The 21,416-nt window shown below is 36.4% G+C and overlaps 1 protein-coding gene across 1 annotated transcript; it reads right to left on the bottom strand.

Annotated features, from left to right (window-relative positions):
- Positions 1-3,286: 3,286 nt before the first annotated feature.
- On the bottom strand, positions 3,287-11,074 carry LOC104220045 (putative late blight resistance protein homolog R1A-3). The gene is made up of 7 exons (XM_009770845.2): positions 10,914-11,074; positions 10,728-10,789; positions 9,906-10,124; positions 9,140-9,421; positions 4,815-8,294; positions 4,340-4,737; positions 3,287-4,224 (listed from the first exon to the last, which is right to left on the bottom strand). The coding sequence occupies exons 2-5, from the start codon at positions 10,776-10,778 to the stop codon at positions 4,839-4,841; spliced, it is 4,008 nt and encodes a 1,335-aa protein (XP_009769147.1). The 5' UTR covers positions 10,779-10,789; positions 10,914-11,074; the 3' UTR covers positions 3,287-4,224; positions 4,340-4,737; positions 4,815-4,838.
- Positions 11,075-21,416: the final 10,342 nt, after the last annotated feature.

Genomic DNA, 21,416 nt, shown 5'->3' with positions numbered 1-21,416 from the left:
TTGCTCAATTGACTCTCTCGAGACCAATCGGGTAGGCTAATTTGCCCAAGCAACTTATGGTTCAAGTTGGGTAATTACTCTCTCGAGGTCTAACCCATTAATTGGGACTACCATTCTCATGGGTCCATCCCGATTCCTTGTTGGAGTTAATCTTGAGGTCATAGACTCTCTTTCTCAAGGAGAGTCAAGACCCACTAAGCTAGACTTAGTGTTTGCAACCACCAAATCTTAGTGAAAACTTAAGATTAATCCAAATAGCAAACACCCACATCATTCATGCACTAAACAATCACACCCATCAATTTCCCACACTAGGGTTGAGCCACAACCCTAGCTAATGGGTTTAGCTAGACATAGTAGTAACAAATATAAAAGAAATAATAGATGAAATTGACATAATAGTTAACTACAATGTTAATCTACTTGATTCCCCTTTAAAACTAGAAGAAATGGCCCAAAATAGGCTGATAATAGGGTAACACGAGTTCAGCTACTCTCTACTCTCGAACCGCCTTCCTCCCAAACTTGCTAAAAAGTAAAATGTTCTATTTATACTTCACAGGAAAAACCGGACAAAAATACCCTTGAGGTTCTGGCGCGGACCGCACACAAATGACGCGTGGCCGCGTAGGGCTCTAGGTCTTCATTACTTGCATCTGGTACTGGGGGGCACGGACCGCACAAAAGAGACGTGCGGCCGCATAAACTTTATCCACGCGGACCGCACTGATTAGGTGCGCGGTCGCATGAGCTTTTGTCTCGAGTGATTGCTTCTCTGATTCTCTTAGGTGCGGATCGCACAAAAAGGGACGTGGACCACGTTGGAACTGGGTGCGGACCGCGCGAGAAGAGGCGCAGACCGTGCAGCTTATCTTAAAAATATCATGGCCTCTGAACTTTCCTGCGCGGCCGCGTGGCAAAACAGTGCGGTCCGCACAGGTTGAACTTGGATATGCCCAGCTTCTAAACTCTCCTGCGCGACCGCGTGACAGAACAGTGCGGACCGCGCAGGGCCTTTTGATCCCCCCTTTCAGTTGTCTCTTGACACTCGGCAGATTTCACTCCTTTTTTAAGCCGATCTTTAGTATTTGTCATCTTGTCGCTCAAACATGCAATCAAGTGTCATTTGTAAGCATTTTGGGACTATTATATGACAATAAATGCACAAAGCTCAGGTAAGAATGAGTATAAAAAACATGCAGAAATCGCAGTTATCACGTACTCATGCCCTTTCTTGCACATGTTTTTTTGTGTGCAGATCTCGGTACCTCACGTCAGTTGCATTACCAGTGAGGCGAGACAACTGTGGAAACTTCGAGGTATATTTGCCGCGTCCGCATGCCTAGGAGTCCCTATCTACCCTTCCTTAAGATTAAGACTTTCTTGTATTTTTCTTCATTAATAGTTTCAAGAGTTTAGCAGAACTATTTACTTTTGTAGCTTGCGACTCATGATATTCGCGGTTTTGGGAGCGTTTATATTCAGTTTAAAAGTGATTATTGCATATGCTGAGCGACATCTAAATTTTTTAATTAAATTTTCCTTAAATTGTTAGTTTTTCATGTTTTCGTCTCATTTTCACAAAATGTTAGGCTTACCTAGTTATAGAGACTAGGTGTCGTCACGACGGTTCATGGAGGGAGAACTTAGATCGTGATATTTTTTTTCCTTGATTGGTCTCATTGGTACTTTGATTGTGTTCCGATTACTTTGTTATGTTATCTCCCATTTACTCCTTGTTGCTATTTGTTGTCTCACTGCCCATTGCTAGAGTTATATTGTTATTCTTTCCATGTTTAGCTTTATATTGATTCGTTCCTCAGTTAGTTTGATATTAATACTTGCACAGATTATTACATCTAGTATGAGTCTCGATTGTACCTCGTCACTATTTCGCTGAAGTTATTCTTGATACTTACTAGGTAGCGCTATTGTGTACTCATGCTACCCTTCTGCACATTTTTGTGCAGATTCAGGTGCCTCTGAGCGTGCCGGTTGTTAGCTAGATGTTGCTGCGGAGACTTCAAGGTATACATGCCACTACACTCACAGGCCTCGGAGTCACCTTATGGAACTTTACATTGTTACTATTTACTTCTATTCCAAACAGTGATGTATATGACATTCTTGGTTACACTTAGAAAGGCTTATGACTTCGTACTACCGGTTTTGGGATATTGTACATCTATTGATCATTGTTGGCTAAGTATGGCATTTACTGGTTTATGTTTAATGGTTAAATGGTTGAACTATTAATAACTCAACATATATTAGACTTAACTAGTCCTATGGACTAGGTACCATCATGATTTTGGGTCGTGACAGACTCTCACGAGTTTTTTTACGATCCTTTGACTACCACCACGGGATCACACTTAAAATAGCCCCCATTGTGACAAATGCTGACTCTATTAGCTGTAACTCTAGTGTTATTATTCAGTTCAATTATGTGTCACAGTTGCCGATAAAGCTTGTTGACAACCATAAGTTTGCGACATGGAAAGCCCAAATATCCATGCTCATGTGTGGACACAATCAGTTCAGTCATCTTGACGGCTCCTCTACCACTCCTTCGACAACTATCACATAAAATGATATGCAAGTGGAGAATTCTTAGTGTGCAGCAAAGGCCAATCAATCAATCAACTATGTCACAATCCTCAATATGGTAGTTGGTTATATGATTCTCTGGTATTATATTGATACAAGATGAACTTAAATTGAGCGCCATGTTTCATTGTTGATCTTGACTTGCTTGAGGTTGAGTCGTAATTGTTAGTCACTCCCTCCATTTCAATTTTTGTGAATCTATTTCCTTTTTTTCCATTCTAAAAAGAATGACCTCTTTCTAAATTTGGAAACAATTTAGCTTAAACTTCCAATTCTACACTTAATTAATGAGAAACTTTTATAACGACACAAATACTCTGGACCCCTTTTTGACTTATTTTGGACCACAAATTCAAAAAGTCTTCATTTTTTTCTTAAACTATGTGCTCAGTCAAATAGGTTTACATAAATTGAAACGGAGTGAGTATATGATTCTTTGAGTTCATTGACAGTACTCATCAAGGTTTGATTAGCACTATTGATCTCTTCCTTTATCTAGGCTTGGACTTGATGTGCTTTGCATAGTTCATTCTTTCACACATCTTTAGACACGCTGAAATAAATTGCATTACCTTTCTTTGACCTTACAAGTTATATTAAAAATATTGATTTTCCATGCTATAAAGTAGGTAAAAGTTACAGTACATAACAACTAGTATGCTGGTAGAAAGCAATGCAAATTTGAATAGTAATAATGGAAGTGACATTAGATGCATTATTCTGCTTTACAAATTTGAGCCACTCAGTGTGTAGCATTTGAAAGATTGGTTGAAGAGATGAGGAGAATGACATTGTATTGCATTCATAACTTTTTCGCCTATATTCAAGCACATGATGACCAGAGGCATTGATAGATGCATGTCACTTGCAGGTTATACAATCACTTGAACTCACTAGCACACATGAAAGGCGTAGTGTTGTGGTGGTATTTTGCATTCGATGATGTAAAATCTTGGATTATCTTTGAACGGGATAAAGCAAGGAGCAGAAAATATGATAAGGGATGGCATAAGACTTGAGATAATCGGACTGCATAATGTGACTTCCAACAAGAAAACATGGTTTCAACTCAAGTTGAATGCCGGTGTAGCCTACATTGGAGAGAGATTTCTGGGCAGTTTACAAGCAGTTCACGACTTTTCACATCATGAGTTAGCTTTGTCAGACAAAGTTGGTGAGTCTGTGACAGAGTGCTATCAAAGCTTAGCATCAATAAAACTAGTGTGGCAGTTGAGTCGCGCTGTGGAACAACAATCAAGGCATTGTGAGGTGATAGCTTAGTGGCTCTTGCACATTTCGATTAAAATTTTCAGCTTCCCTTGTATTGTCACAACTACCAGTAGTAGTACTCAAATTTGACTGAAATACTGCATCTTTCCCACTCAACTTAGGATTAGTACATTTTTCTTGCACCAATTTGTCTGAAGTTTGCGATGGGATATCCTGCATTGATGTATTAATAGGCACAAGAGGGTTTTTATTAACACTTACTGTTGCACATGAGGCCAAATATTGTACATCAGCACCTATTGAGACATCTTGATCAAAGATACAGCATCCTCAACTCCAAATGCGTCGATGGCATGATTCTTGGTGCACGTGAATTCCACAAGCCTGCATCACAATTAAAACTCTATGCGTCGATGAACTGATTGTGACGGTATTTCTTGAAAGATACATAAAAAGCAGAGATATAAGATAACTTTCAAATAGTGCAGAGGTTGCCCACCTTTAGTTTCACTTCTTGCTATCATCCAAATCCACTTCCTAAAGCATTATTCTCATGCCCTTGTAATCAATATCTGAGTGAATATTATCCCATTATTGCGGAGAGCCAGAAATCCCATGTATGTCAGTGGACTTGATACACAAAAGCAACAATTTGAAAGAACAAATCTAGGATTACGTAACTAGAGTACCTGTTTTTTTACTATAAGCATACAAAATGAAGAAAAAGTGGGGAAAGTAGACAAAAGTCCTATAGTAATAATTGATATCAATACAAATCCATCACTTATTCACCAGACAACAGAGTAAAGAAAAGGAGTGAAATAACAAGGAGAATGCAATAGATGTCTGAGGATTCATCTTTAGCCTCAAAAGCTGGATGTATTCCTTACATGCTCTCTGCAAAGAAAATTATATGAGTCAATGTCCGCCACATAAAATGAAATAAAGGAGGTAATAAATTCATCTATACTCACATATTTTTCCCAGGGTAAGAGTGTTCAAGACTCATTCCGAACAAGGACCTGAATCATGTCTTTTCCCATCATATCTTCAGCATATTGCTTAATCTCCCGAGCGGAATCTTCAAGTTGAGGGCTTCTCCACAGATCGATAATTTTCAATGAAACAAGATCCCCAAAACTCTGCGGAATCTCGTCAAGCTTTCGACATTCCCATAGTTGTAATTTCTCAAGCACATGAAAGGATTCCTCTCTAACCTCCCACTTAACAAGACTCACTCGCTGCAATGTCAAAAATTTGAGTTTCTGGAAGGTGTCTTCCTCCCCCATATTCCATTCTTCCCCCTCGATGATTGCGGCTACAAGGTACAACTCTTCAAGGTTGGGCAGTCTTGCTATTGTTGATAGTGAATCAGATGTCAGAGGAAACTCAAGAAAACTCAATAGTTTCAAACTAGAAGGGAAGTGAAAATCCCACAGCCGAGTTGCTGCTACAGAGAGCGCAATATCATTTGTATTTGAACTTTCAAACTTTACTTTGAGGAATTCCAGTTCATTTAGGAAGTCCAATTTCGGGAACCAGTATTGTTCTGTTGAAGAATCCCATGACTCCTTGAGATTAAATTTAAGCCGTTGAAGATTGGGAAAGCTTTTGAAAATATCCTCTGTGTCTATGGAATAGGAAAGCTTGAGTCCCCCTAATATTCTTAAGTTCTCTAACTTAGAGTCCTCTGCTACCAATATCAGTTCATCTGTATCCAAATCAAAGAAAGAACAATTATCTATGACCACCGTTCGCAACTTTACCAAATTCCAAATTGTTGGTAGTAGTACCAAGGCCGGTCCATCGTTATTCACCGACAGAGTTTCCAGATTCCAGAGGTTTGAAAAAGACAAAGGCAGAAATTTAACTTCTGTGTTAATCTGCAAGAACCTCAAGTGAACCAACGTGCATATCTCATTTAGCAAAGAATCATTTACCTTGATAAAAGAGTCATGCAGGAGCAACACTCTAAGGAGCCTCAAGTTTCTTAGGTGACATATATCATAAAGACTATTGTCCAGCTTTTGTCCATTTATAATCAAAGAATAAAGGTGTTTACCAGAATGCCTTTTCTTTTTTGAATCGAATAGAAAAAAATTGCTATGCCCAAAATGCCCCTTATCATAATAAATGGTCATCTGATGTGGCATCAAATCGGAAGAAGTTGACGATAGAGCACTAGAACGTATCCAGTCAAACAACTTTTCCTCTCTTGCTTTTATCAAACAAAAGTCATGCACAAGATCATGAATTTGACAAGTCCAGTATTTACCTATCTCATTGAAAGAAATTACCAAGCTACTGGAAACTAAATTATCCAGATAAACCTCCACCACTTCTTCTACACTCTTCATCTCTCTCTGTTCCAAAAATCCTTCGGCAGGCCATAAAACTTTCAAAGATTCGACTAGAATTGCTTTGTCCTTCGGATAACTTGCAAGGTAAAGCAAGCATGGCTTTAGGGTATCTGGTAAAAGGTCATAACTTAATGCTATAACCTTCATCACGTCCACTTCATTCTGGAAAATGAAGGAATGCAAATTATTTCGAACTTCAACCCACACATTCCTTTTCTTTTCCTTCCCCGCAATTACTCCAGCGATCAAATCAACCACCAAAGGAAGCCCTTTACAATTTTGGACTATTTCATCGCCAACATCCAATAGTTCATCCGGGAAACTTTCCTTTCCAAAGATCCTTTTCTGTAATAACTCCAAACTTTCTTCTTGTCTTAGCGATCGAAGATTAAGAGGATTACTGTGGCGTTGTGCATACAAAGCAACTTTCTTTTCTCGAGTCGTCAAAATAATTCGACTTCCTTTCTCAACTTCAGGAAAAGGTCTCATCAGCTCATCCCATGCTGCAGTATCCCACAAATCATCCAAGACTATAAGGTACCTCTTTCCAAACAGATGTTTCCGTAGCTCATCAGCAACATTAATATTCTCACTGAATTTTGAAGCTGAGCTAGTAACTTGAATAAAAATGTTCTCCAACAACTTCTTCTCGTCATATTTTTGATCGACTGTACACCATGCACGGATGTCAAAATAACTAGAAACTGACTTATCATTATATACTTTGTAAGCCAATGTAGTTTTACCCGAACCCGGCATGCCAGTAATTGAAATAACATCTAGCATTTTTGGTCCACTGGTGAGATTCCTAATTATCCAATCTGTCTCTTCTTTGAAACCTACGATTATTTGCTCAGCTGATGATGACTTGCTTTCAACTGGCTTGTTGGGAGAGTTTAAAACAATGAGGCTCATGTTCTTGGGAATCTTCTTAAGTAAGTTGGAGACTTCTTCTTTGATAATATTGATCTTTTCTATGGCAAAGGGAAGTAAGAAAATAAGGTGTAATAGACCATTATCTCGTACAATAATTGAATCAATGACATATTTTGCTTCATATGCCAAATCCAAAACACGTGCCCAGAGATCTTTATATAATTCTTGTTCAACATGCATGAAGATAGATCTTATGAATTCTAGATCTTCTTTCACCAGTCCAATTTCTTTCTTTATCAAAGAAACTGAATAAGCATTGGAATTAAGCAAATCATTTAAGTGTCTAAGTAGAAGATGCATGAAGAGTGATCCATCATTCATGGGGAAGCATAGTTGAGACGAGTCTGGGACTTTTAAGTAAACATGTTTGAGATCTCCTTTCAGGAGTTCAATATTTTCCATCAAGTCCGAAGTTGCATGGTTTTTTCCATTGGTACTTTCTTTATTTCTTGAATTCTCTTCTAAGTCGCGAACAAGAGTTGATACCTCCCTAATAAGTTTTCCAACATGTGACAAGAGATCAAACAATTTGTCATCATGAACAAACTCCTTGGGCATATCAGTAAGAACGATTAATAGGAACTCTATCATGACATAAATGTTTCGATCCCCTGAAGTGCTAGCGGTAATAACATTTACCATGCGGTCTTGTAGATGAATCAAATATCCTCCAAGAATGTCTGGAGAGGTTTCCAAGAGCTTCTTAATAAAGCGTCCAACTTCTGATGACGTTGAAGCTTTCAAATTTGTAAAACATATGTGCATAACCTCCAACTGAGTTGGAATAATCTCCAAGAATGGATGTGCTAGCTTGAAGGATCGAGAGTGTCCACTAATTTGATTATGCCATAGGAAGAGTCCCACTCTCTTAGCCATTAATTGAACCTGAGGTAAGACATATTTAACAATCTCATGCCCAATGCAACCATTCACTATCAACTCGTGGAAATCTCTTATATTGCTGCAAACATTCTGAAGAATCTCATATTCGGTCATGAATGTAGAAAGTTGTTCAGCACGATACTTGGAAAGATGATGGAGATTCAAGAGGAGGAAGTCCAGCTCCAATTTCATTTTTTCAGATAGATCTACGTCAACAACTTTTTGATTTTCTTCATTCTTTAAGCTCTCTATGAAATCCAGAACATTGAGAGTGTCCTTGCGAAGAGTAGAAAATGACACATGCCAAAAGACAAAATATTATATCAAATTCGCATGAAGAAAGACAATTAATTCTCTATATATTATGTTCTTAGAGTTTGAGCAACTGGTTATATATCCAAAATAAGCATGTCAAGAAAATGGTTTAATATCATACTATGCATATGTTCAACTGCATTAAAAGAATATGTTCAGCTAGTGTTTTCCCCCCTCTTCTATTTACTAGATTATGCACTAAAAAGGAGGATGTATGATTTTGGAAGATTTTTTCTAACCATTCCGAGGAAGACATGAATAGAGGTAACTGTCAAATATATAAACACAAGCTCTTGAAAATCATAACTAACCATGATTGATAAGATTTATAATGTTTAGTTATTTTTTTCTTTGTTCTTACAACAAGAAGTTTATAATTCTATCAACAAGTTCATATTCTTTGTTTATAAAATAGTGAATGCACATGTCTCTGGTAGAAAAAACTTGCTTGTACTCGGTATTTATACCAAAAAATACTAACTTATAATGGTTAAGTGATTTAATATCGTAAGAATATCTATTAAGTAAAAGAAATTTATGTGCAGACACATGCCTTGCATCTGTTAGTTTAGTATATAAAGTCACAATTTATCGGAAAGAAAAAATAAAACAAATAAGAAACAACATTTATCCGATTCCTGCTATTAAGAGAAAAAATAGTATAGACGTCATGGATTTCAATTTCTTCAACCATAAGTTCATTTACGTCAATTCTTTTTTTTAGCTTCAGGTTCATTCGCTGAAGTATAAGGTGAAGAAACAGAAGTAGAGGTGATTAAGTGAAGGAGGGAATAATAACAACATACTTCAACCATATATTCCTTTGCTGAAGTGGGAGGAGCAAGTTTCTGCAAATAAACACCAATAGCATCAAGGTACAACCCAGACCGCCCGTGAAATCCCACAATAGCTACACCTTCTTTCATCACAAGAGAAAATGGGGTTCCACCAGCCTCAGACCCAAATGGTCCATAATTCTTTGCATTAGTTATAAAACATAGAGATTTTATAACCGAATGGCCATAAAAACGTCCAAATGTCCCTTTGATGCCTGTTAAATATTCCAATGGAGTTGCCTCAACAACAACCTGAGATTATTGCAAATCACATATCGGTTAAATAAGTAGCAAAGTTGGGAATTTTGACAAGAATTTAGAAAAGTGCAAGAATGTCATATTAGGATTCAAAAACTGTGACCTAAAGCAAATTCGGACACTTAGTTGAATCCTCTCAATGCAAAAGAAGTGGAAAACTTAAATATGAAGCAATATGTGCATTCATATCTTTGACTTGAAAGATGCTTATATAACTATAGATTTTACGCTATGTTCACTGGAAATGCAAAAAGTTGCTACACTATCATATTAAGCTGACATATAACGTGGTTTTTCGTATCAAGAGCCTGATAAGGTAACTTGAAAGTTGTAAGACAAATGAATAACCTGCTATATCTGGTTTAATTATCTTAATAATTAATTTTTTTAAACATAATTTAAGCTCATTGCTACGGCATGACACAAATTTAACTTGAGAAGAACGTTGTCTGTTCGGCCACAATCTTTTTGGACTTACCTTGTCTCTTCGACCTCCATCCCCACCAAACTTTGGTGAGTCGATGGTAGTACCTTGTTCAGTAATGGTTCTGAACATGATGGAGTCTATAACATCTCCATGAACAATCAATATTTCTTTAATAGGACTTTTCAACATGTAATTCCATTTTGATCCACCAACGCCTCCCCATGGCTCCAACAATGTTGAGTCCTCTTGATCGTAACTCACTTGATTTCCCTTCACATACATAACAAATCAATGGCTCCATTATTTGCAGTGAAAAAGAAAAATAGAATGAATATATATACAGTCATGTAATAGAAGAGAAGGCAAGGTACCATTGCTGGCGATTTGCTTTGTTTTTTTTTTTTAATCCCTTTCTCTTAATATTTCTTATGATCATTCTATTTAAAGTTATTTATTCTGTATAAGGAGTTAGAAGAGTAACATAAGTCATTAGTTTTAAGAAAGGGAAGCGTGCTTGTGTGTAAGTATGATGTGAAGTAAAGGAAGTAGAGGTGATTAAACAAAGGAGGAAATAATCACAAAACTAGTTAATTTTATGCTATGGTCACAAAAAATTGCCAGTGAGTTATTAAGTGATCATTGTATAAATTAGTCCATAAATAAAAAGAACATGACAAACATTTAAACTAATTTTTCATCTATAAAAGTTACATCTGACTATTCATATTGTATGACATGTTGTGTCCCTTCCTTTTTATATATATTAAAATTATACATACATATTGTATTTTGAGGATTAGTTGGATAATCATCCAAAATCAACATTAGTTATAATAAATATGAGTATACATATTGTATGACATGACAATATACCGATAATTTGATTGCTTTCCCTTTCTCGCTTTCTCCTTTTCCTCTTTCCATGATTGTAATTCCTTCATATACATAAAACCTAATCAGGAGAAAGAAGAAGAAGAAGAAGAAGGAGCAAGAATACAAAGGATCTGAAGAAAGAAGCACAAAATAGTCATAGAATGGTTTCGATCATGGTTGACTAACCTTTTTAATTGATGTTGAAGATGAAAAATCTGTGAGATATATGGCAACAGAGAGTATGAAATGGTTGCTTCTTTCAGTTGTTGTGTATGTATAATGTATGAATTCTCCGCTTTTCAACAAACCAACTACTTGAGATAAGAAGTTGAAAATATTCGGCTGAAGGTCAGATCATTGATGTTAGGTAGAAAATGACAAAAGGTTGGACGCCAAATTTGAAATAGGCTTAGTTTTTTGGGGTTTTGACACAATTGCCCACGAAAACAAAACCATTTACCCTTGTTTACCCATTTGTTTTCCTACTCATAAACTAATTATATTTCCTACCCATAGTAGGTTTTGTGGGGATTTTTTTCTTTATATAGGTTTTGTGGGGATTTTTTTCTTTATTCTCCAACTCTTTTTTATTTCTATGCTTCTTTTCTTTTCTTTTTTCTTTTTTCTTTTTTTTTCTTTTCTCCTTTTCTTTTTTCTCGTTTTCTTCTTATTTTTTTCTTTTTTTCTTTTTTTCCTTTTCTAATTTCATTTAATTTCTTTTTTTTATATTCTTTTTCTCTTCATAATCTAATTTCATTTACTGTTTTCATTATTTTTTTTATATATTATTACTAAAGAAAAATCAAATTGTGTACCAATTAAATGTAGTTAATACAATCAAAAAAATATTAACTAACATATGATACCAGTATAGTATATATGTATACCAACAGAGCATATGATTGCTCTTGAATATTGCTACAACTACCTACAACTATACTACTGTACCAAAATATTAAAGGACACAATAAAAGTATGAGAAAATTACATACTCATGTTACAAGCTAAATATTCGCAAAATAACTTGCTCACTCCATATACTAACATGGTATATAGTTGTATGGGGTCGTTCCAACAATTGCCTATAATTATAAAACTATTACATAATACACATAATTTATGTCCATCGTCATACAAAAATTTCAGCACTGCAAATCATGTTCATATAAATAATTTCATAATAGAATTCACTTAAAATGCAGCTAAAACAACCAAAACAATGTTCAAACTACCATATGATACCAATATGACTTATAACTATACCAACATGATATACAATTTTACTGGTTAATTTCCGGCAACTATGTGACTATACTACTATTACATAACACACATGCATAAAGAAAAAAATAAAAAAATCGTGTACCACATATTAATATAATAAAGTATTTCAAGATATTGTACTATATTACTATTATTAAAAGAAAATCAAATATTGTACCAATTAAATACAACTAATACAACTAAAAAATAATTCAACTATCATATGATACCAATATAGTATACAACTATACAATACAAATTTGTCTGCTTCTCTGGTTCAACTATATTTCAACCCAAATTTCTAAAATCTACGATAAAATCTCCACCAAATTGACTAAAACTTTAACTACAACCTAGCTCCAATCAACTTTCCAAACAAACCCGTACAAGATCGGATCAAAACAATTAAAAACTCAAACAAACCAAGTTATGAGTTTCAAACTTCAAGGACATTCAATGGTGGATTTAAATTTTTGTACAATAAATCTCCAAAAACCAGCATCAAAAGTATAATCTACACATCAACTCAATAACAACCCAAATTTTAAAAATCTAGCAAATTGGCTAAAAATTTAGCAACAATATATAAATTGTCTTTTTTGCTACGTCAACTCAATTTCGACTCAAAATTCAAAAAATTACTCCAAATCTCGACCAAATTGACTCAACATTTAGTTACAGTTGCCAATCGATATTTTAATCACATGCCACTCAAAATCTAATCAAACAATTACAAACTCGATAAATGCAATTTATGATTTTCAAGTTTCAAGGTCTTTCAGTGGTTGATCTAATTTTTCTTACAATAAATCACTATGAACTTCTCAAAAGATATTAGTTATTTAGCTTATCATTAAACCATATCAAATCTCACTCATCAAAATCACAATAAAAAATTGGGCAGTGACTCAAACAAAGACAAACACTACGAGAAAACATGAGATATGTAAGACGGAGATAGCATTTTGTTGCTGGAAGAAGAAACGGGAAGAAGGGAAAGGGGAAAGGGAAGCTTTAAAGAGGAGAGAGGTTAGTAAGGCAATTGAGAAATGGGTGAACGGGTAATTATTTTGGTTGGGTTAGGTAGGTATAGTAATTATTATTGAAATGGGTAAAATCGGGTTATTATTTTAGGTTTAGTGGGTAGTTAGTGTAATTTCCTCTAGTTTCTTTAACTTTGTTTAGAAGTGAGCACTATTAATTATACATTTACTCTTTCATTCATAGTTGGAAGTGCAATTTTTAGAGTTCGTGATCGAATGTATCAGAACTAGTCTCATCTCAACTTAGTGCGATTCTTGAGTCGGGCGGTTGAGCAACACTAAGGGCACTGCCGATTCAAGTGTAACGCTTAGCAAGAAATAGCGTTGACCTCATATTAAAGAGGAAAAGAAATTGCAAGTGTGAGAGTGTTGAAAATTATCAGTGTAAATACAAAGAAATAGTAGGAAAAAATAAAGAAAAAGAATACTCCCTCCGTTCCAATTTATGTGAACTTGTTTGACTGGGCACGGAGTTTAAGAAGAAATGAAGACTTTTGAAATTTGTGGTCCTAAACAAGTCCAATGGGGCCCGGAGTATTTATGTGATTATAAAAGCTTCTCATTAAGGGTAGAGTTGTAACTTTAAGCTAAATTGTTACCAAATTTAGAAAGGGTTCATTCTTTTTGGAACGGACCAAAAAGGAAATAGATTCACATAAACTGAAATACAGGGAGAAACATATTGATAACAACGTAACATTGATACCAACTAGCAAAAATATGTGACCCATTCGAGTAAAAAAACATTGTAGAAAGCAACAAACTAAGAAAGAAATAAAGGGTGAATTAAAATGCAAAAATTCCAAATGATATTTTCAACCGTTGATGATATGATGAATGAAATAAAGGGTAGCCCGATGCACAAAGCATCCTGCATTTTGTGACTATAATCCTCCCTTTTCTAAAACAAACTATATATTCCTCCTTTTTGTTGCAATACTTCGTGGATGTGGTGGAACCAATTTTCTTTACTCTAGAAGTGAGAAAAGTTATATTCATTTTTTGATGTTTTATACTTCAATACCATATAAGAATGAGGTGATTTGTGTGGTGTTTAATTTTCACGTGCACTGGATTATAGAAGGACTTGGTTTTTCTATGCGTTCCTTATACTACTGTCGCGGAATAATAAATACAGAAAGTAAAGAACAAAATAATTTTTATGGGAAAAACACCCGGCTCAAAAAGTGAAAAAATCATGACCTACTACTCAGTAGATTTTTTTCTAACACTTCACTAAATTATTGAGTCAAAAACAGCGTTTACAGAACTCTTGTAAACCTAAAGATTACCTCTAACCCTTTGTGGGCAACCAACCTCAAACTATTGCGATAACATCAAGTTAACTCTAACTTGAATACTACAACTCAAAGTACCTAGTACAAATGCTTCTAGATAAAGCTGAAAGGTACAACTCAAAACCCCTACTACAATGAAACTAGAATAAAAGACAGACACTTGCAACTGGTTCTTCTACCGGGTTCACGTAGCTTAAGGTTTACACACTTGAATCACACAGGAATTGCTTGCAACATGCCTTGCTATTTTGCTCTCAACTCTTGCTTAACTTCTGCGTTTGTGCATTACCTGTAAAAGAGAACAGACTAATATTTATATAGTTAGTTGAATAGGATTAACTAGAGTTCTAATGCTATACTCTTCCTTGATGGAAGAATTCTAGTTTTCTTCAACTTCTAACTTTTTCCCTTATCTTGGATAGAGTTCTCTTCACGTAAGGAGTCCTGCTCCTTATCGAATATGCAACCTTTTCGTTCAGGAGATATTCAGCATAACCACTTATGCTTATCTCTTTCACGTGCATGCCTTGTGCTCGAATCTGTCTGTGGCTGTGTACACTGTGTATGGACCTGGTTCATGCGTGTGTTTCTTTGTCAGTCATCAAAACAAATTGACTCAGGCCAACATTTTTGTTAGCTTTTCTATTGTGTGTGTTCCTATCCCTTAAGAATTGGAAAAAGATGAGCAGTGAATTCGTGATTTCCACCAATTTAATTTCTAATGATGCAAAGTTGGAAATAATGTGATCCCTTTGGTTACATTGTTAGGTGTTTGTCCAGATTTTCTTACCATATTTGATTTTTCTATATCTTGAAGGAAAGGGAAACATATTTACCATAATTGGATTTTTCTTCTTGTGGAAGAAAATTATAAATCTCTCATATTTGGCTAGTCCCTTTTCTTGTAGGAAAAGGTTTGGACTTTTATAAATTGAGAATCCTTCCTTCTCATTCAGGAGCATCCACAATGTAGTCATATAGGGTTTGAGAGTCTTGTTTAAGGGGAGAACTTGTGGGAACAAGTGTTAGTGTGTCACTTGTATTTATATGATGACCTGATCACTTGTTTTAGAAATAAATCATGTGTTCCGAGGCCTTAGAACCTTCTTTTTACCCCACCTCGATTTGCGTGCATGGTCCAGATCTATATCCGGAAAGCCTTTTATGTAAAAATATGAGAAATAGAAATTTCTAGAGTTAAAATTTGATTATGGTTGACTTTGGTCAACATTTTGAGAAAACAGACCCGAATCTGTGTTCCGACAATCCCAGGAGGTCTGCAGTAAAATATGGGACTTGGGCGAATGCCCGGAAATGAATTTCGAGGTTCCAAGCCTTGAAAATCAATTTTTCAAAGAAATTATTTTGCTGAATTATCTATGAAATAAAGAAAAGAATTAATGTTTGAAACTATTGGTATCGGGCCCGTATTTTGGTTCCAAAACCCGGTACAAACTTGTTATAGTATTTAAATGATAACTGTGAAATTTAGTGAAAAATAGAGTTTAATTGACGTGATTTGGATTTCCGGTTGAAGAGTTATGAACTTTAAGTGTTCTTGATGAAAATGATGAGTTTTGAGGTTTAACTCATGGTTTTACATATTATTTTCCTGATTTGATTGCACAAGCAAGTCCGTATGATATTTTTAGGTTGGTGTGCATGTTTGGTTTGGATCCCGGAGAGCTCGGGTGAGTTTTGTATAAGCCACAGAGTGGATTTAACTTAGGATGTTGCAGCTTTTTTACTGGTATGTTGCAGGTCCGCAGGCTTCGCCTTTGCAAATCCTGGCACGCAAATGCAAGATCGCAAATGCGAGTAGACCATCGCAAATGCGAGAGAAGGCCTGGGCGGCCTGATTGCGATCACTTCTTCGCAAATGCGAAGAGGCCCAGAAATTCCCCTCGTCGCAAATGCGACAATCCCATCGCAAAAGCGACTTCACAATTACGATCATTAGTCGCAAATGCGACAATAGCAGACTTCTGAAGGGTTCGCAATTGCGACATTTGCGACCTGCAAATTCATAACTTAGCCGAAAATCTTTCATTTTTCAAACCCTTTCAAAACCATGGGCGATTTTTCAAAGACAAGTACTCTTCCAAATCGATTGTAAGTCATTTCTAACTTGTTTTTATTAATATTTAACATCTTTTCTCATGATTTCAACTCTAAATCAAAGGTTTTCATGAGGGAAATTGGGTGTTTTGGGTAGAACCTAGGTTTTTCAAATTTTGGGAATTTGGAACTCGATTTAAGGTTCGATTTCAAAACAAATTATATATTTGGATTCGTGGGGGAATGGGTAATCGGGTTTTGGTTTGAACCTCATGTTTTGACCATGTGGGCCCAGGGCGATTTTTGACTTTTTGAGAAATTTTTTAGAAAATCTATTTTCATGCATTGGAATTGATTCATTTAGCATTTATTGATATAATTAAGTAACTTGTGGCTAGATACGAGCGAATTGGTGGTGGAATCAAGAAGTAAAGCGATAGTTGAGACTTGAATTGTGTTCGTGACATCGAGGTAAGTGTTTGGTCTAACCTTAGCTTGAGGGATTAGGAGTTGTGTCCTATTTGCTTGTGTTATTTGTTGAGTACGACGAATAGGTATGGTGACGAGTATCTATACGTTGGTGTCAAGCATGCTCGTGAGTCTTATATTGTGATTATCATGACTCTGTTTGTATTGTTCATGCCTGTTGTGATGATTTCTATTGTCGAGTAAAGTATGTGGAAGTAATAGTGGTATTTGAGTATTGAAGAGCGTTGGCTCAAGTTGTATAATGAATTGTGGAAGTATAATTGGCAATTGAACCTTATAGAGCATTAGCTCAAGTTGTGAAGTGAGTTGTAAAGTAAATGTGAAAAAGAGGAGGAATCTTGTATTGTTCCCGCCGGGATTTGATTGTTGAACTATTGTTCCCTTGCCGAGATTTTATTTATTTCCTTGCCCTTATTGTTTGTGATTGTTGTTTGGGTGAGGAAGAGTGTTAAAGCACGAAGGGTAATGCCGTGTATTATTTTGGTGAGAGAGTGTTAAAGCACGAAGGGTGATGCCGTGTATGATTTTGTGAGGAAGAGTGTAAAAGCACGAAGGGTGTTGCCGTGCAGAACGATGTACAATTCCGTGCTGATTATATTGATTTTTATGGTGAGGATGAGAGTAAAAGCACGAAGAGTGATGCCGTGCAGATTATATTGATTCTTATGGCGAGGACGAGAGTAAAAGCACGAAGGGTGATGCCGTTCACTTGTTTGATTCCCGATTCTTGTTGATGATTAAGTTATGGTGATCCTTATACTTACCTGCTGTCCTTCTATTACCATTTCATGTTTCCCCGCAGCATGTTTCCCCCTCCCATCCTTAACTGTATATTCCTGCTTTTATTTTCCGCTATATATGATTTAACTGCACATGTTTATTTGGCAGTCTGGTCCTAGCCTCGTCAATACTTTGCCGAGGTTAGGCTAGGCACTTACCAGCACATGGGGTCGGTTGTGCTAATACTACACTCTACACTGTGTGCAGATTCTGGCACAACAACTTTTGGACCTTAGCATGGGTGGCTGCCTTCAGTCCATACGGAGATTCAAGGTAGTCCTGTAGGCGTTCGCAGGCCCTGGCGTCTCCCTCTACCCCTTTCATCCTGTTTATTTACATATTTCAGAAACAGTGTTGCATTTATTTTTCAGACCTTGTTTGTAGTATTCCTAGACCATCTGTGAAGTTGTGACACTAGTTCTGGGTAGTCTTTGTTTAACAAATTGAATTGGAAATATTTAAATGATTTTATTTGTTTCTTCCGCTTGTTTAAATTCTGATGTTTATAAACTGTTGGTTCATAATTGCTAAAGGATTAAAATGGGAAAAAGGTAATTTGTTCAAACGGTTGGCTTGCCTAGCTTTCACTAGTAGGCGTCATCACGACTCCCGAGGGCAGAAAATTCGGGTCGTGACAAGTTGGTATCAGAGCTCTAGGTTACATAGGTCTCACAATTCACGGACAAGCTTATAGAGTCTGAGGGATCGGTATGGAGACATCTGTATTTATCCCCTAGAGGCTACAAAAAAATTTCACATCTATTCTTTCCTATCGTGCAATTTGGTTTCTCAATGCTAATTAATTTTCTACTCTGTTCTTTCGTAGATGGCGAGAACACACGCTTCCTCATCCACTGATCAGTAGCCCGAGCCCCCAGTAGCAGCTCCCATGAGGGGCAGAGGGCAAGGGCGAGGCTGCGGCCGAGGCCGTGCTAGAGGCCGAGGTAGGAGTAGAGCACAGCCCAGAGCAGCAGCACTAGCGGCGGAGCCTCAAGTTGAGTTTGATGATGAGGTTTCGGCCCAGGCAGTTCCGGTGGGCCCAACTCAGGTCCTAGAGGGGTTCATTGCTACCCCAGTACTCCAAGATGCTCTGGTCCGTCTAATGGGCCTTATGGAGAGTGTCACCCGGGCAGGCTTGCTTCCTATAGCACCAGTCGTCTCTCAGGCTAGAGGAAGAGCCCAGACTCCTGCTACTCGCACTCTAGAGTAGATGACTCCCCAGTTTCAGACTCCAGCAGCTCATCTAGTTGGAGCAGTTCAGCCGGGTGTGGTAGCTCAGACCGGTGATGGAGCATCTATGTTTGCCGATGACTTGTGGAGATTGGATAGGTTCACCAAGCTCTTTACTACCACTTTCAGCGGTGCATCTTCTGAGGATCCCCAGGATTATTTAGACATCTATCATAAGGTTCTCAAGAACATGGGGATAGTGGAGACCAATGCGGTCAACTTTGCTACTTTTCACTTATCTGGATCCGCCAAGACTTGGTGGAGGGATTATTGTTTGGCCAGACCAGTTGGGTCACCAGCTTTGACTTGGGAGCAGTTTTTTCAGCTGTTTCTGGAAAAGTTTCTTCCTGTCACTCAGAGAGAGATCTATCGGAGGCAGTTTGAGCATCTCCAACAGGGTTCTATGATTGTTACTTAGTACGAGACCAGGTTTATCATTTGGCCCGTCATGCTCTACTTATACTCCCCACTGAGAGAGAGAGAGAGAGAGAGAGTGAGAAAGTTCATTGAGAGGCTCATCTAGCCTATTCGACTTCAGATGGCTAAGGAGACGGGGAGTGAGATTTCTTTTCAGGAGGTGGCCAATGTGGCCAAGAGAGTTGAGATGGTTCTATCGTAGAGAAGTGGTCAAGGGTCTGACAAGGGGCCTTGTCGCACCTCCTTTTTCCGCACCCGCGGGGCGCTTAGGGAGTTTTCTCCAATTGAAGGACAGTCGAAACGGGATTTATTTAATTATTTCAGAGTCGCCACCTGGGAATTTTAAGGCGTCCCAAGTCACCAGTTTTAATCCCTGAATCGAGGAGAATATGACTCTGTTTATTATTCTGCGAACCAGAAATCCTGAGTAAGGAATTCTGTTAATCCGGAAGAAGGTGTTAGGCATTTCCGAATTCCGTGGTTCTAGCACGGTCGCTCAACTGTTTTTATTATTGGCTTAATTATCTTGATTTTACTAAATACGTTTTTATTGCATGATTTTACTACCGCTTTTACTTATTGTTTACAATTATATAAACGAATTACGCGTACGTATATTCGTATTATATACCTTTTATAATTACAGGGGATCGTGCCACGCATACGTGTACACAATAAAATTGACCATATTATATTTTTTGTTAAAACTCATATGTTCAAAATTTAAAATAAAATTAAGAACATCGTCACCCTTGTATTTAAACAATGAATTGCACATCTCGGGCTATATGAAATTATTTTGATTTCCTCGGAGAAATCCCTTTTATTAATATGTTCACTCGAAGTTGCGCGAACGCATAATTCGAATTGCTTTTAAAAAATATAATTAGGTTACGCGAATGCATCCCTAATTACGCCAAATATTCTTAATGGTATTATGGGTTTTCCACGAATTGTTTATTATATCTACACATTTTATATGAAAATCCTGAGAAATTCACATTTAAGGGATGCCTTTAAATTCTTTTAAAAGAATTCACAATTTATTAAATGTTGCCCGTCGATTATAATTTCCGCGTATAAATTATATTCATCCAGACTATTCAAATTCAAAGAAAAGAATAAAAATATGATTAATACTATTTTTAGCAAATACAACATATATATATATACCAAAGAATGAATTGCATATGAAACTAAAATAAAAAAAATGATTTATGAAGGGAAGAAATATTTTTGAAGAATTTTCATTATTTTTATTTAGTGCAAATTCTATTTCTACTTACCATTGATATAAAGTGTTGCAATTTGTGCTTGTACATCTCATCTCATTCTCATATACTTGCTTTTAATCTAATAGGCCTAATTATTTTGTTAATTCTGCTTATGGTTGAATGTAAGATATATATATATAATCAAACCGATTTGATTCTCAATTTATGTGAACCATTGTTAAACACTAACTTTCGCATTGTAAAATTCCTAGGCCATTTGTTATTAAGAAAGAGAACAAATCTACCTAATTGACTTAATAAAATGATATTGCATACAACATTATTCGCCATATATGGACAAAATGCAACCAACATCATCTAGCCTTAATCCACAACCAAACAATCGAAATACGCTAACCACGCATTTTCTTGATATTCCCAGAATACTCTATACCTGACTAACAATGTCATAAGACTTAATTAATAGCCAACTTCATGCCATGTTCCCTATCTTGACAATTCAATCATAACTATACTTTAATGAAATTCTGGAATAGATAATATTATTACAACACTTATATGAATTTCAAAAGAGAATGATCAGCTGATAATTAGCATGTCAAGCATACTACTATATTAAACAATATGAAACAAAACTGAAATTTATAATAATGAACTTAGATAAATGGAAAAATAGAATTGCAATTCAAGCTTCATTGATTTGTCATGCTGAATCTCTTTCCAACATAGAATTTAAAAGATATGTACCTGGAAATGAAGGTAGAAGGAGTAAATTTCAGAAGTTGCAGCAGTAACAAAAATCAGCAGAATAGTAGTATTTCCACAGATTTGAGCAATAATAAGACCCGAGGAACCCAGATGCACAGTAACAATATT

This window comes from Nicotiana sylvestris, chromosome 2, assembly GCF_000393655.2.
Source record: "Nicotiana sylvestris chromosome 2, ASM39365v2, whole genome shotgun sequence".
In the NCBI taxonomy this organism is placed as follows: Eukaryota; Viridiplantae; Streptophyta; class Magnoliopsida; order Solanales; family Solanaceae; genus Nicotiana; species Nicotiana sylvestris.
This window is presented reverse-complemented; position numbering and strand designations above follow the sequence as displayed.